Below are 16,794 nucleotides of genomic sequence, written 5' to 3' on the forward strand. Positions count from 1 at the left end.
TCTTTATTATCATTTTAAATATAAGAACTTTCGAATTAATAATGTAGGAAGAGTTATAATAGAATATGAAATGCATCTTTAACTGGCCCTGAATGGAGAAGTGATTTAAATAGATGAATACTTAATCTTTTTTTATATTACAAAAAGACTGTGTCTTGTGCTGAGGATTGAACCCAGGGCCTCCAGCATGCTACACAAGGGCTATATGGCTAAACTACAGAAATCCAGAGCCTTGAAAATGTTTTGTAATCTATACAACTTCTACACCTAAACCTTTCCACAAAGTCTGGAAAAGCGCCTGGAATATCAACCTCATAATGTTCTTCTTTTCCTTGATTATTAACTGATTAAAAGGTGTATAGATATTTGTGACATACTAAGCCTATTTCTGTCTCTGTTAATTATGGTTTTTATAATCCTTTACTTTTAATTTGAAGCAAACAAATTCCAAGTAGGAAAAGGTTTTTCAAATTATACTGGCATGATCGCACCTTATATTACCCACCCCCCATCATGATTTGCAAGATACTAGTACCTCAGTAAGGTAAAATGGAAAAGCAATCTATGATGCAAAATGTTTGATCTTCAACATACTTTATTGTATGCTTGTATATTTTCAGCAAGTACATACATATCAAACTGTCTTGAGAAGTTTATTGGAGAAGCCTAAAATTCACTTGATCATGGAATGGCCCCACTTCTTTTTCTTTCTTTTTCATTTCTTTCTTTACTTTTAAGCAAATGGTGATCTGTGAAAGTGCCTGCCAAATAAATAGAGTGAGCAGATTTCAGAATGCTTCTAGGTTGGAATATTAGTCTGGTGACATGGTTCTGTAACAATACTGTTTAGAAATATTGGTAATACAAATACAGTATGTTCTGGCAAGCCCACGAAATTATCCATATTTTGAATATTGGACTTTATGAATATAAAAATTTTAGATGTTAACTTCAAAACATGATTTTAAGTTAAAGTGATAGATTTTTTCCCATATTTTTAAGCTTTTCAGAATTATGTATTTTTTGAGAGGTTACTTCTAGTTGAAATATAAATGAAAATATTTACCAAAAAATAGTTCAGCTGTGTCCAACCTGGTAAGTGCCTTTATATGGAAGGAAAAAGCAGTTCTTTTATTACAGATGTTCGCCTGAATTAAAAGCCTTATAGAGCCGAGTCTGTGGCACATGCCTGTAATCCCAGCAGCTTGGGATGCTGAGGCTTGAGGACCACAAGTTCAAAGCCAGCCTTAGCACGAGGCACTAAGCAACTCAGCGAGATCCTGTCTCTAAATAAAATACAAAATAGGAATGTATATATTGCTTAATTGTCGAATGTCCCTGAGTTCCATCCCTGGTACCAAAAAAAAAAAAAAAAAAAAAAAAAAAAAAAGCTTTATAGGGTTCAGTGCTAGAATGCCACAGACTTGTTTCACGCTCTGTGGGCCTGAGTCATGGCAGGATTACAGGAAATAACTGTGTAGGCCTTTTTAAGAGGTAGAATATCAACATGAGTGATATATAATGCTTTTCAGTTATTTAGCTGTTATGTTGGGTTGCTGAAACAAAGCAAGGAATCTAAATGATTGTTCAGAAAAGCATCTAACCCTCCGACTAGTGTGTGATCAAAATATTTACATAAAGTGGATCTAATTCTGGCATTTATAAGGATTAGACCAGAGTTCCTCATTTTGTAAAAAAGGCCTATAGATGTTTTTTTGCTGCCCCCGTGACTGCTTAATTCCTCTGGTCTAGAAAAAAGGCAGTTAAATCCTTGTGTCTTGATACAGGCAGAAATGGAAAAAAAAAAAAAAAAAGCCAGAGCAGGCATGCAAATTTGACAGCTCTGTGAAGTCCTGGGTTTGTATGATTTACATAGTCCATTTTTCTTCCAGGCTTATCATTGAAACTAGTAAGTAGTTTGGAAAATCTAGTAGTAGTTATTTAAAAAAAGAATACGGAAATTAATTAAGTAATTAAGTAATTATTGGTGAGAATTTGCAGTGTTTCTACCCTCTCTGAACAGAAATAAGAGGATCATGATGTTGAGTCCATAGTAATATTACATAACTAAAAATAATTTCATAAAAAAAAACAACTTGAGATCTTGAGTTTTTTGTTGTTTGTTTTTTGTTTTGTTTGTTTGTTGTTATTGTTGTTTTTTGTAGGACATTGGTACTGGGGATTGAACCCAATGGTGCTTAACCACTAAGCCATATCCCAGCCCATTTTTGTTTTTAATTTTGAGATGGAGTTTTGCTAAATTGCTAAGGCAGGTTTTTGAACCTATGATTCTTCTGCCTCAGCCTCCTTAGCCTCTGGAATTATAGATGTGTGCTCCTATGCCTAGCTAGAGATACTTATTTGGCTCAGAATTATTTAATTGAAGAATCTGGATATTGACAATGATTAATTTAAAACAATTCATTGATTTACATAGGTGATTGTTCCTTGTATACAATGGTGATATCAAGTAAGTGCTGATTTCCTGACTCACATAGAAGGCAGTACCAAAGCACTGAGGTTTTGCAAAATGATAAAGCTTTTTTGAGGGTTAACGACTTAGGAGGCAAGAGATACGCTCAAATCTGTCCTTTTATTGGTTGGTAGTGGGGAAATTTTTAGGAGTGGATAATTGCTGGTTGTTGATTTTTATGAAGCTTTAGGGTTCTTTTGCATAGGCATAGATGATCCCCATGCCTCTTCAGAGGTCACATGATTCTTTTGTGGGTTGGTTAATCATGTCCTGCCTGGGTGATTTTGATCTCATAATTTTAACAGGCTATTCTCCTGAGGCATTTGTGTCTAAGACTGTCTAGGTCTTAGCCGGTTTCATTGGCATTTTACATTTATTAAAGTTTTTCCCCATTAGGAGTTTTTTTATTCATATAAATTCATTTAAATCAGTGAGAATGATCAATGCAGAAGCAATGGGATAATGTTTCTTCCTCCCAAATCAAACAATGGTATGCTATCATTGGTTTTGATTCTAAGTAATGATGTCTGTCTTGCTATCCTTTGCAGCCAGCTGTTGCAAACCCTGATATAATGTTCATTAAAATCCATATCCCATGGGACACGCTGTGCAAGTACGCAGAGAGACTGAGTATCAGGATGCCCTTCAGGTACTTTCAAAATTTATTTCATTCCATCTCAATGTGTATTAAGATGAGTCTGTCTTTTACAATATCCTAGAGCAATAAATGTATTCCTTTCTAAAAATAAATTGTTATTTCTTCCAAAATTTAGTGTATCTTGGGCATTTTCCCCCCTATTTAATTAGTGTGCCTAATGTGGTAAGCTTTCTGGTTCTCTAGACCCTTATATCATTTCAGGGTAGATTTACCTAGAGAGAGGATAAAATAATTATCTTCAAATTTCAACTTCTAGCAATCCCCAAGATCAATTTCACTTTCTATTTCAGAGGGGTGAATATAATTCTTGTCATTTTTGTGGAAACTGGCAAGTGTAAATATATAGTATCCTTATCTATAAATACAGAGTTCTTTCCTGATAGACGTTAACAAGAATCATTTTTCAGGTCAGTTCAACCAGATGCTTTCTTAGTTCTGTCCTCAGTAGATGAATATAGGGTAATGAGAGGACTGCAGTTTTCAGTGATTTTCAGTCTTTCCTTTAGTCAAGCATAGATTGAAAAGCCAACTGTTTTCCTACCTTGAGTATCTGATGTTATATTCAGAAAGTATCATGTTCCTCCATCATTTCTGAAAGGTAAATTCTACAGTGTCCATACTGTATGAAAAGTGTTAACTCACAGTGAAGATAAGAACATTTACACTGACATGAAGCTCAATATGTTCCATCAGCTACTAAGAAGGTATAAAAGGTTCAGAGTGAATGAGAATCCAAGCAAAAGAACCTTGATAAATCTAACTGAACACTAGGATTCCAATTCAAAAAATGGAAAAAAAAATTCTCGGACTTGGAAACATTTAAAGAGGCCAACTCTGAAAGGAGTTCTAATGCCCTTAAGGTGTTTTGACAAACCTCTACATTATTGAGGTTAAGATATGAAACATCAATCCTAAACTTTTCAACTATATGAAACATTTCATTCTTCGAAAGATGCAATCTCAGTCAATGCCCAGAAATCAGAAACTTAGTAAGAAATGGCAACTACTGCAGGGTCTTGCCAATCATATTAGACTTTAAGACCTAAATTAGCTCACATTCATGACTGGATAAGAGTTTAAGAATTCTCTATGGAGATGGTATTCAGTGGATAAGCAAATAATACTGCAAAAAATATCTTGACAAAATCATGAATTGAAAAACAAATAAAGATCAGTCTTTTCAATTCCTCAACCTCTTGTACTGATGATGGATAAGATTGCCAAGACAACCTGAAGTTTGCACATTTTTCTTAAAATTGATACCCGAAAGAAGCAAAATAGGCTTGAAGATAATGCCTGTCTATGATTAGATTGTTGGAAATCTATATAGGGACTGATTTTGATTCAGGTGATAAAACTGAAGTGATAGTACACTTAAGCATGTACTTATGTAAACTACATTTCTTGACATCCAGAATTTTCCTCTTTTGATACTGCAACCTTCTAAAATTTTTTGTAAATACTTGGCTAGAGATGATAACAATTTATATAGTATTCTGCTGAGAATAGGGTTACTTTATTTACTCTTTGCTGTGATTTCTTTTTCTTTGATCTGCATGTATTAATGTGACACAGAATCATACAGAATAAAAATAATGAGCTAACTTTCAACTTATTGAAGAATTTTGCAAGTAGTTACCTTCAAACTTAGCATAGATATGACAAGAATCTCCTTTCTTTATTCATACTTGGAATCAAACTTCTGAAACTTCATTTGAAAATGTTTTCAGTGAGCATTAAAAGTTTTCATATCTCTGCTTCCTATCTTTTGCACATAATTTTCAAATGCATAAACATATTCACAGAAACTTAATTTATATTTTTGAAAATATAAACATTGCTATATTTAACATTAGAAAATGTAATTAAAGTAGAATGTACCTTTGAATTCAAAACAATTCGTTTATAAAATAAATGGGTGTAAAGATTTCTTAAAATTGCAGGAAAATAGTAAATAATAAAATTTAAATTGAAGTATACATGATATTTAATTATTTATACAGTGTGACTTCAACCACAGAAAAAATGGATAGCAATATTATTAGAAATGTATTACAAATGATTGCTCTGATGGATAGAATTGTGTGTTCCTGCTACTTTATTTATACCTTACAAGATTATTTATTTTCTACAAGTTCTAATTTGATTAGATGTTAACACATGACATAAAAGAATTATCACAGTCAAGATAATGACCTGTTTCAAAGTACCCACCTCCAAATATCACTAGGTATTAGGTTTTCAACATATAAGTTTTCAACAAACATTTAGTTTATTGCCACCAGTAACATATGCTTGCTTTATAAAAATATTTTACTTTCATTATTTAAAAGATTGTTTTTCTTTCTTCATTAGTAGTTTAAAATATGTTCATTCTGCTCTAGTTTATATAAGGAAAAGTCATACAGACCATGACAACACCATCTATAGTGTCCTAATTTTCTTTTTTTTTATTGATTGTTCAAAACATTACGGAGCTCATGATATATCGTCTTTCATACATTAGACTCAATTGGGTTTTGAACTCCCATTTTTACCCCCAGATACAGATTGCAGAATCACAACTGTTACATACTCACAATATTACATAATGGCATATTAGTGACTGTTATATTCTGCTTCCTTTCCTATCCCCTACTATCCCCCCTCTCCTCCCCTCCCCTCCCATCTTCCCTCTCTACCTCCTCTGCTGTTGTTCAATTCTCTCCCATTTCCCCCCCTCCCCCTTGCCCCTCATAACCTCTTATAATTTTGTGTATCATTGAAGGTCTCCTACCATTTCCATATGCTTTCCCTTCTCTCTCCCTTTCTCTCCCCCATTCGTCTTTGTTTACTGTTAGTCTTTCCCTCATGCTCTTCCTTCCTATTCTGTTCTTAGTTGCTCTCTTTATATCAGAGAAGACATTTGGCATTTGTTTTTTAGGGCTTGGCTAGCTTCACTTAGCATAATCTGCTCTAATGCCATCCATTTCCCTGAAAATTCTATGATTTTGTCATTTCTTAGTGCTGCATAATACTCCATTGTGTATAGATGCCACATTTTTTTTATCCATTCATCTATTGAAGCTTTTTCCACCCCATTGGTACCTTGAGATGGATTTTATTCATTTTTTTAAAGATTGAAAGTTTAGGGGCTAGGATTGTGGCTCTGAGGGAGAGCACTTGACTCGAATGCGTAAGGCACTGGGTTCAATCCTCAGCACCACATAAAGATAAAAAAATAAAGATATTGTGTCCACCTATAACTAAAAAATAAATTTAAAAAATAAAAAAATTAAAAAAGTATTGAAAGTCTATTAAATCACAATAGCCTTCTTTCTATCATGTTCCTTACTCTAGTTATTTTGCACAAATTTCAAGGAACTTACTATTAGAATAATTGATATTCTCATGTCATTTTTTAAAAAAATTGATTCATTCAATACCTTTTTAATTTCTTTAGAAGTATGTTAAAAACAATTATCTTGCCAGACTGCAAGTGACTTCACTTATATTCTTCAGAGTTTAAGTCTCCAGGCTGTGTGCTACATTTTCCTTTCATCCAAAGCAAGATTGGAAAGAGAATGCTCCCCTTAGTTTAATGTTTCTTTTTAATGATATTTATTTTTTCATTTCCTGGTAAAATTGTATTTGAAAGAAAAATTCATATACATCCAAGGGTCACAAAAAGAAAATTATTGAATTATGCAGTTACCATCTATTCTTATTGAAGATTGTCTGAAATTTATTCTTTTCAGTTTTTTTTTTAAGTTTAGATTGTTGCATTAATTAAACTTTTGGAAAATAACATGGGAATTCCTGCGATATAACAATAAAAATATTAGAAAACATGCAGCATTTTTCAAAGCAAAGTAATACTACTTCCACAGAAATTTGAGAGAAAAATATCCTGTGACCAAATTTGTTGTTGAATTTTTAAGTTAACAAGTTAGTATATTTACTGTAGGAATATTTTTTAAGAAGTAGTTCTTCAGTTTTTAAAAAATGAATAAAATATGTATCATGTCTGGGACAGGACTGGAGATTTTTATAAATTATTAATAAGCATCCAAATTATTCTGATGCTAATTATAAATAAATATGTTTTGGAGAAATTAATTTTAATATTCCTTATTTTAAAATAAATTTTAATAGAGATTTTTAAAATATATTCTTCTGTTAATTTCCATCTAATGATGACATTCTCAGAAAAAATATTTGAGACATACTGGAACACAGGGTGGTTTTAGAACATCTTTCTAGATCAGTTTAAATAATAGATATAGCATTAACTAACCCTTAGTAAAAAAAAAAAAAAAAAAAAAAAAAACTTATTTATAAGGTATTCCTAAAATTTGGCCTGCACATAATAAGAGAATATGCTATTCATACATAAAATAAGACAGAGTGTTTTCAAGATGATCAATTTAATCACCAATTCCCAAAAGGGATCACTTTCAAGAATATATCTAAAATATATATCTAAAACTTGAAGTACAGTTGGCCCGCCTTACCCATGGTCCATTGACCTGGAATCAAGCGACCACCAATCAAAAAAAATTGAAAAAACATTGCATCTATACTGAACATATACTGAATTTTGTGGGTCATTATTCTTTAAACAATACAGTGTAACAACTACATACAAAGCATTTACACTGTATTAGGCATCATAAATAATCTAGAATTATTTTGAAGTATACTGGAGGATTTACATAAGTTAGTACTTTGCAAAATTACCTAAAACACTTGGGCATCTGTACACTTTTGTATCTGGGGAAGACTCTGGAACCAATCTTATCTAAATTTTCTGAATAAATATATCTGTAACATTTTATTATAGCTAATTTTTCTACCCATTTCTTTCTTGTCTTTTCTTCCAAAATAGATATGGCCTATTATGTTTGAAATAATATTTCAAAAACAATCAATAAATTTTTAGGTACAATAGTTCATATTTTCTAGTTTTTATCATATAATAAAGGATTTAGACTATTTTAGAAATGTCAAAGTCCACTTTTAGTGTTTTCCTTTTGATTCATAGGTGATCCTTTTACATTTTTAACTCTCTTTCACATTCAAAGTGTCAACATATTTTAAGAAGTTTCAATGATTTCGCAGCTTCTCAGGTTGAGTTCCTAGGTGAAGTCAATTTCACATTTCTCCTCAAGTTCATCCTCCCACAAATATTTAAACATAAGAAATATGGGGTACTGTTTAAAACAGTAAGAACAATATTTTTTGTGCAATTAGGATTAAATTTAGATCTTTTTTATGCAAAGAAAGCCACTCAAAAATAAAACAAAAATATGCAGGTGCTTCCTATATAGAATGAATAGAAGCAGAGTCTCTGAAGTTGTCAAGAAGCAGCGGGCACCCATCCACTGACCTCCTCACTTGGCCCAGCAGACATGTCCACAAGTGGCCCCTGACAATGTGGAGTTGACTGGAAAAAATTAATTTTGATAGTTACTTACTTTGACTTTTGAGTGGTAGGTATGTGGATAAATTCATCCCTAATGCAAGATCTAAAATAGCAAGAATCTTAACAATGAAAACTTAAGGGGAAGATAAAGCTCTAATATGTGAACAGTTTTCAGTCAATAAATTGCCAGATGGAGAATTAAAGGTAGAAAGGATTTGATATTGTAGGTTCATTTATGCAGGAGAACAAAGGAGAATTGCAGGTTGTTGATGACATCATGCATTAAAGATACACTACTTAATATTGGGAAAATAGAATTAGAAACAACCCCTCAAACACAGAAAATTTTGCTACAATGATATACAGGAAAGAAAACAATGTTATTATAGAATAAACACTAAACCACTTCACAGTCTGCCACTAAGAGATTGAAAGGGAAAATCACTTCCTGTTGCATAGCCAATGAGGTACAACTCTGCATCCCTGTTGTCAAGATAAACAGTAGAGAGTCCTAAAGTGAAAGGACTTGGCAATACCATTTTCAAACATAATTCATAGTAGATTCACTAGATAATTGGTGTGTTCCTTGGTTTATTAGTTTTATGGAGAAGAACAATTAAACTTATGTTTCTTTGTGACAAATGGTAATTCTGGACCTTGGAGTGAGAATCCTACCCTTCCACAAAAGCTGGGAGATGGAGGTGCTATCCCATGGATGTTCACATTTTAAACAGATGACTTCTAGGCCTGAAAGGAGGTATCTTGGGTCATCAAGCTCAGGAAAGCTCAATGGAGTTTTCTGAAGGATTTATATAGATTTCAAAGAAAAGAGAAAGTACTTATGGAGACAGATCTTCTCAAGTAAATGCACTAAGAAAAGGGAGGGAAGAAACGTCCTTTACTTTTTTTTAACAGAGAATTAAGTATCTGAATTTTAATTTTCATTTGCTCTTAAAATCAGTCTAAAATGTGTATGTATTCATCTGGTATATTTTTTCCAGTTATCCTTTATTTCTCCCAAAATGTTTTTAAAACAAAAAACTAAGAGAAATATTTCAGATTAACAGCAATCAATATAGAGAATAGTATTTACTCCAAATGCAACCCCTCCCAATTACTTTTCTACCACTCCCTCACTATATCCCCTACTGATAATTGCATCTAAAACATTGTCTCCTGTGAGTCAAGTGCCTGTATTATTTTGATGGTGGAACATTTTAAAACCAATTTCCTTTATATATAGTTTTTTTAAAAAAAATACTATATGTAGTGAATGTTTATAAACATAAAATTATCTCAGGCACTGAAGGAGTTAAATGCAACTATTGATTAAACTGGGGTTCATTCATTAATTCATCCGCCATCTGAGTGCTTACAATTTATTAAATAATGTGTGGAGTGTTCACCAGCCACACAAAGTCAAGTAAAATAGAGCTGTTGTACTAAGGATCACATACTTGACAATAGTGAACATTTATTAACCTCGGATTAAATGGCTCAAGACAGTCTATGCAGAAGAGGTTCAGAAACAAGATGAACAGTACAATAGAGATTGAATAATGTCTGAATACAAACTTTTTTCTGTTTGAAAAAAAGGAGAAAGAAATTTAAAATGAGACTTCAGAATCCATAGAGGGAGTTTTGAAATCCTATGTTTGAATTTAGTGTTGGAATATTTAAGGGACACTTTTCAAATTCTTTTCTAATAGTCCAACCAGGAATTACAGTGAAATAAGGTATTTCAGAAAATTTTAAAAAACAGCTAATAATGTTTAACTAAATATGTTATCCTGATTCAGCCATGCTTTATGGAGGCCACCCCATGAAGGAGTTTACTGGTCCTCTAAGTTGCTTTTGGTGGTTAAAAAGAAAGGCATTTTATAAGGTCCAGAATAGGACATTCTGACCTGCAGGTTCAGGATACAGAGAAGATCATTTAGAAGACAAAACAACCTCTGCCACCAGAATTTTTACTTTCTCTGATTTCAGATCTGCTATATCCCTGCTTTTAACATGGACATTTCCCCATTCCTTTCATCTGAAAGCTTAACATCAGATTTGAGACCCCTTCATCATCTGTGTCTTGTTCACTCGCCAAAACTTCTTTCACAATGAACCTCTACTTTCAGTATTTACTCTAAATCTGACCAAATTAGTTGCAGTTCCCTGAATCTTACAATGTCGTTCTTGCCCCTTTGTCAATCTTATGTGCTGCTACCTATGTCTGGGAATGCCACGTATATCACTACCCAGGTGTTTATTTGCACTATGCCTCAAGGTGATACATCCTCTGGGAAGACTTCTCTGTCTCCTTTCTCTTCCACCTATTAAAAAGCAGTGGCGATCTCCTTCCTCAGTATTTCCATAGCACTTTCTGTTTTCCTACATTGTCACAGTTAATTATAGCTATCCCCTTATTACCTTAACTGTAAAGGAAACACCTTGAAGGCAGAGATCTTCTTTATTCTCTAAATGTTTAATGATTTTACCTTATCTTTACTTGGCACATCAGAAGTATATGTTACATATGATTAAACGGATGGGTGGATAAATGGATGGTTGGACAGGTGGATGGATGGATCAATGACTTCATATAACTTATAAGCAAATAATCTGGTTTTAGTATGCATTGAATGGCAGAAGACAGACTTTTAAAAGAGAATTTAAAATAATATATCCAAAAAGGCACTACTGATTTTTAAATGGTTTTGTTATTAGAAACTTGGATTCTGAAATTAAAATGATATAAACTCATTTTTCTTTATATTACTCCATACTGAATTATTTCATGTTTCTGAAGTTCTGAAGCATATGGATCTTTGATATTGAAATACTTAATATTATTTAATGTTGTCATTCTCTGCTTTCACTTTTCTCATTTGACTTTTGTTGTTTTTCAGGAAAAAATGCTATTACACAGACCCGAGGAGTAAATCAAAGGGCAGGTTGGTGCATAATGCTTAAATTTGTTTATGAGCAACTTGTCATTCAGGGAGAAAAGAAGAAAAAAATGTTATTATCCATAATAGCAGTTGTGAATTTTAGGATGGATATTTTATTGATTTGTTCAAACATTCCAAAATTACTTATGCCAAATTGAACTGTGTTTAAAATCAGATAATCACTTTGCTACTATTTATCATTGCCATTGCTGGAATCCTCCCATGACATAATATTATGGAAGAATTTTAGTTGCAAGTTAACATCTTAAAAGATTTTAATTTTAAAAATAATTATAAAATCACTCTGGGCATGGTGGCTTTTGCCTGTAATCCCAGAGGCTTGGGAGGCTGAGGCAGGAGGATTTCGAGTACAAAGCCAACTTCAGCCACAGTGAGGGACTAAACAACTCAGTGAGACCCTGTCTCTAAATAAAATACAAAATAGGGCTGAGGGGCTGGGAATGTGGCTCAGTGGTTGAGCTCCCCAGAGTTCAATTCTAGGTACCAAAAAAAAAAAAAAAAACTGTAAAATTAGGATCAATGAATAAATGATGACTCACTAGAGAAATAGAACAATCTACCTACCAAAGATTTGCAGGGACATTCAGTGAAATTATCAGAAGCACTAGAATCCAAAGTAATGCAGTGGTTTACTAAGGTCATAAAGTATTTTTTGCATTATAAACCTAATTAAATTCTGCCACCTTAATTTACCTGTCTTATGCTAGGATTAAAAATGAGCTTCTTGGGGCTGGGGATGTGGCTCAAGCGGTACCGCGCTCGCCTTGCATGCCTGCGGCCCGGGTTCGATCCTCAGCACCACATACCAACAAAGATGTTGTGTCTGCCGAGAACTAAAAAAATAAATATTAAAAATTCTCTCTCTCTCTCTCTCTCTCTCTCTCTCTCTCTCCTCTCTCACTCTCTCTTAAAAAAAAATGAGCTTCTTTTCAAGAAAAAGCTTCATCTAAAGCCTCAGCTATTCACCTGTTGTAGTAAAGGGTAACTGTGGAAAGGAATTAAACAAGCCACAATTCTAAAACAGGAGAAATTCTTTAACCTGAGTCACCTTGGCACTATTTCACTGGAGGAAATGAGCTTCCTTTAATGAACACTTAAACAAAAGGCTTTATACACTTGGCTGTTTTCCTGCTCATTGCAGAAGATTCAATTTGCAAAGACAAAATACAAGAATGTGGTAAAATGAGTTCCATTGACAAATGTTGTAGGGGATAACAATTCAGATTATACAAAAGCTGTAAAACCCACAGTATGAATAAGAGACCATTTAAGGAAAGGATTCAATAAATCTAGTTCCTTTCCCAAAGAAAATCACTTAATATAACTTCAAACTTTATAAACCTTTATAGGAGAATATTGGCTCCTTTAAGCATTGAATTTAGGTTTGATAGGATTTAATGACAAGAAAGTAAATCATGGAAAAGAAAATCTTGAAGTTAGAATAATTATCACAGAAATTAGTACAATGAATTATTAAATAATTAATGATGGTTCTTAACCAAGTCATATATTTCTGCCAGGTTAGTGCTCTGAGTTAGAATGAACCCTTGTTAATTCTTCTGTAGATATTGGTCCTGGTCTATGTAGCAAATTTCCAAAGTCATACTTACATAATAAAGTCAAAGTCACTGAAATCTTACAATACATAAATTTATAACTGCATTTTTTCTTTTCTCTGCTATGTATATGTCTGTCCAATATTGGATGGTTGATAAAGTCTCTTTATTTTGGTCCCCTTTAGTCAGCTACCATGGAGTTAGTGAGACTTTGTGACTACACAGTTACTGGGTTTTCTGTTGAACAGGCGTTTTTCTTTCAAAGACTTGCAGAAAAATAAATCCTCTTATTAAAATCTCCAAAAAGTCTATATAAAGCTATTACTTTCATTTTTAAATTTGTGTTTAGAATATATTCTAAATATATGTATATTAAATACTAAAGAAACACCATATTTGTATAAAAATATTTCTTTTTCTGTTTTCAAGCAAACCAGAAAAACAACTGTATCATCTATTTCAAAATGTTTAGTCTTTCAATATTTTCTGTTTACTCCATAAAATTAAAATTTGGTTTTCAAATTTTCCAAGTGATTATCAGAACCTTAACTATAATCTGTCCCTTTACATTTTGCTTATTACTAATAGTTTCCTTTGTTTTTTGGTTTCATGAATGCAAATAGGGAGGAGCAGGGAATAAATAAATAAATAAATAAACTCTTTATGAAAGAGTTTATAAAACATTTATATTATATATATTTATATTTATGTATATATAACATTTTAAATAGAAAAAATATCATGTTATTTTTTTCTGAGCTTATATGTTCAATTAAGGAATTGACTGGTTCCTATTTTTTAAAAATGATCTTTGAAGAAGAGAATTTAAGAATAGTGTGTGTGTACATGTGTGTCTTCATTATTGATATAAGATCATAAAACTATAAACATATTGCAAAGTGAGAAATTAAAATCAAATATGCTCAGTTAGTTTTACTTGTGCTTTTTCTTTCTTGAAGTGAAAGATGTTTTGTTTATTGTTAATTTTGAACAGCAAACACTAGGGGATAAATAAACAGGCAATTATCCAGCTTTTGAAGATCATCATTTCTCAGGGAAGGTTGAAAGGAAATAACCATAGTTTTATTATTGCTGCAATTTACTTTTAATTTACAAAGCATTTCCACATTCAAATATAAAAGCAACTTCAAAATGACCTGCAAGGGAGTCAGAACAAAGAGTAGCCAGTTTCGCAGATCTAGGAAAATAAATGACTTGCTCTCCACCCCCATCCACACTGCCCTCCTCAGCTCTCTGCTGCTTTGGCAGAGTTTGTGATTTGACTAAGTTGTTTTGACCTTTTAATCCAGATTTATATTCAATTTCCATAGAATTCTCAGCTTTTCCCTGATTTTAGCAAAGGACTTTGAAGCTCTATTAGAAGTCATCTTCACATTATACCATGAAATCTTGCATTTGCAAATCCAAATGTATTAGATAATATTGGAGTACAGTGTGGCAGTTGCAACAATAGAAATAGTAGTGGCAATATTCTTTTCACTATTATTAGCATAATATTTATTGGATGCAAACAATGAGGTATGCCTGGTGGCATCAGACATTGTCCCTTTAATTCTCAAAATATTCCTTTGTTTAAAGGATGAACAAGATCCCTGTATCCTAGTATTCAAATTCAGGTCAGAATGCATTTACCATCACATCAGGAAATATGTGTGAAAAGCCTAAATTGATAATATTGTTTGTTTTATATTAGCAGAATAAGTGAAAATTTGGACACTCTTTTACTTGGTTTATTTTAAAATTTTTCACCTTTGTTTCTACTTTGTCATTTCATCTGAAACAGAAGGTTCTTGGGTGCCATGACACAACAATAGTTTCCAAGTACAGTTGGAATATTTCCTTTTATCTGATTCTCCTGGCCATTTTTCTAAAATAGGGCAGATGGAATTACTTCTTCTCCTTAGAGCTAAGGAACCTGAATCTCAGACTGGAAATGTGTAGTTCAATTTCAAAGACTGGAAAATTCAGCACTAGAGCATTCATATTTTATTCCTATTCCACTGGTTTTATTCAGATTTTTTGTTGGTTCTTTTTAGTTATACATGACAACAGGATTCATTTTGCCTTAATTATAAAACCATAGAATATAATTTTCTCTAATTCCATCTTCAGGACTTCCACATTTTCCTTTCTCTCTATCCCTGTTCCCTCCTTTCTACCTTACTGATCTTTCTGCTATTTACATATAGTTTTTTTTAAATTAGTGCTTTGTGGACGTACATTGCCTTTTCTTTTTTTCAATTTGTTCTTTTTAGATATTCATAATATTATACTGTATTTTGACATTTTGTACATAAGTGGAGTGCTGTACTTAAAAAGCTGGATCAATCATTTTATAATCTACTTAATATATTCTACATGTCTGTGTGCTGGCCTCTGGAATATGGGGATAAATTAACTTGGATGCTTTCTTTGTAATGAGAAGCAGCAAAGTGACCACCTCCTACACGGATTGATTATTTATTTATTATTATTATTGTTGTTCATTTTATTATTATTTATTTTAGATTAGAAAGAGATGCTGTGATCCCTCCAAAACCAAAAATAACCAGCAGCTATTTGATAATATAACTTGGCAAAGAAAATATCAAGATTTTTACATCCAGAACTCTGTAGCAGGATTTGATTCTTATTTCAATTTTTGTATGATAATTTTTCCATAATAGAATTGAATGAAATAAGTCTTAAGATACATATTGACTGCCTGCCCACTGCTGTCCTAATATTTTTTGAAGGTCAAACAAAGTCAGCTAAACAAATATTGAAATATGTTGTACTTGTCTGGGAACATATTTTGTCCTAATTCTTCCACTTGCTGTTGCAGTAGATGCCAAAAATCGCCCAGCAGAACTTCATAGTGTGTAAATATTACATTTTTTTAGTGAACATAGCTGTTATAATAGTAACTTAGAATGCAGTTTTTCAGAATCAACTCTGGAATCAATCTCTCTCTCTCTCTTCTCAGTAAAACAAATATGATTCTAATCAGTATAAATAGAGCACACAGGTCAATTGTCTTTTACAGTTGGGGCCAAAGTGTCCTGATGTCAGAATTTCCTGAAACAGTATTTAATGTAGTACATGCCTGGTGTCTATACTCAATTCATATATAAAATATGCATAATAGATAGAAGCATGAATATTCCCTAGGAGCTACCTAGAAATGCAGAAACTCAGGCCCCATGCCTTACTGAGTCAATATCTGCATTATTTTTCTTCTCCTCCTTCTTCCTTTTCTTAATTTTTTTTTTCATTTTGATACCATGGTGGTGGAGATTGAACCCAGGGGCACTTAACCACTGAGCCACATCCTCATCCCTTTTTCATTTAGAAACAGGGTTTCAAGGAGCTGCTTAGGGCCTCACTAAGTTGTGAAGCTGGCTTTGAACTCAAAATCCTCCTGCCTGGATATCCTGAGCTGCTGGGATTACAAGTGTGAGCTACCATGCCTGGCCAATATATGCATTTTACTAAAATATTTGGGTCCTTCATATGCCCACTAAAATCTAAAAATTATTGCAAAGGCTCTATACCCCAGTCTTCCTTGTTGTTAGTGATCAGGTTTAAATTAAAGCACCAAATAGCAACTTTCCAACAAAGTCAATATTATTTTGACTTTATGAATGAGGAAACTGAGGCAAGAAGTAGTTTAACAACTTGCACAAATTCACACAGCTAATACAATGCAGAGATCTGTTTTAACCCAGTTTTTTGGGACT

General features: G+C 32.7%; 1 protein-coding gene across 1 annotated transcript in view; it reads left to right on the forward strand.

The window, feature by feature from the left end:
- ANO3 (anoctamin 3) overlaps positions 1-16,794 on the forward strand; it is a 197,734-nt gene that overhangs the window by 82,678 nt on the left and 98,262 nt on the right. Inside the window, exons 5-6 of the mRNA XM_081279744.1 lie at positions 3,022-3,122; positions 11,436-11,480. Coding sequence (XP_081135870.1) covers positions 3,022-3,122; positions 11,436-11,480 — 146 coding nt within the window. The remainder of the gene's footprint in view (positions 1-3,021; positions 3,123-11,435; positions 11,481-16,794) is intronic.

Source organism: Spermophilus citellus (genome assembly GCF_964194105.1).
Source record: "Spermophilus citellus genome assembly, chromosome: 2".
NCBI classification, from domain to species: Eukaryota; Metazoa; Chordata; class Mammalia; order Rodentia; family Sciuridae; genus Spermophilus; species Spermophilus citellus.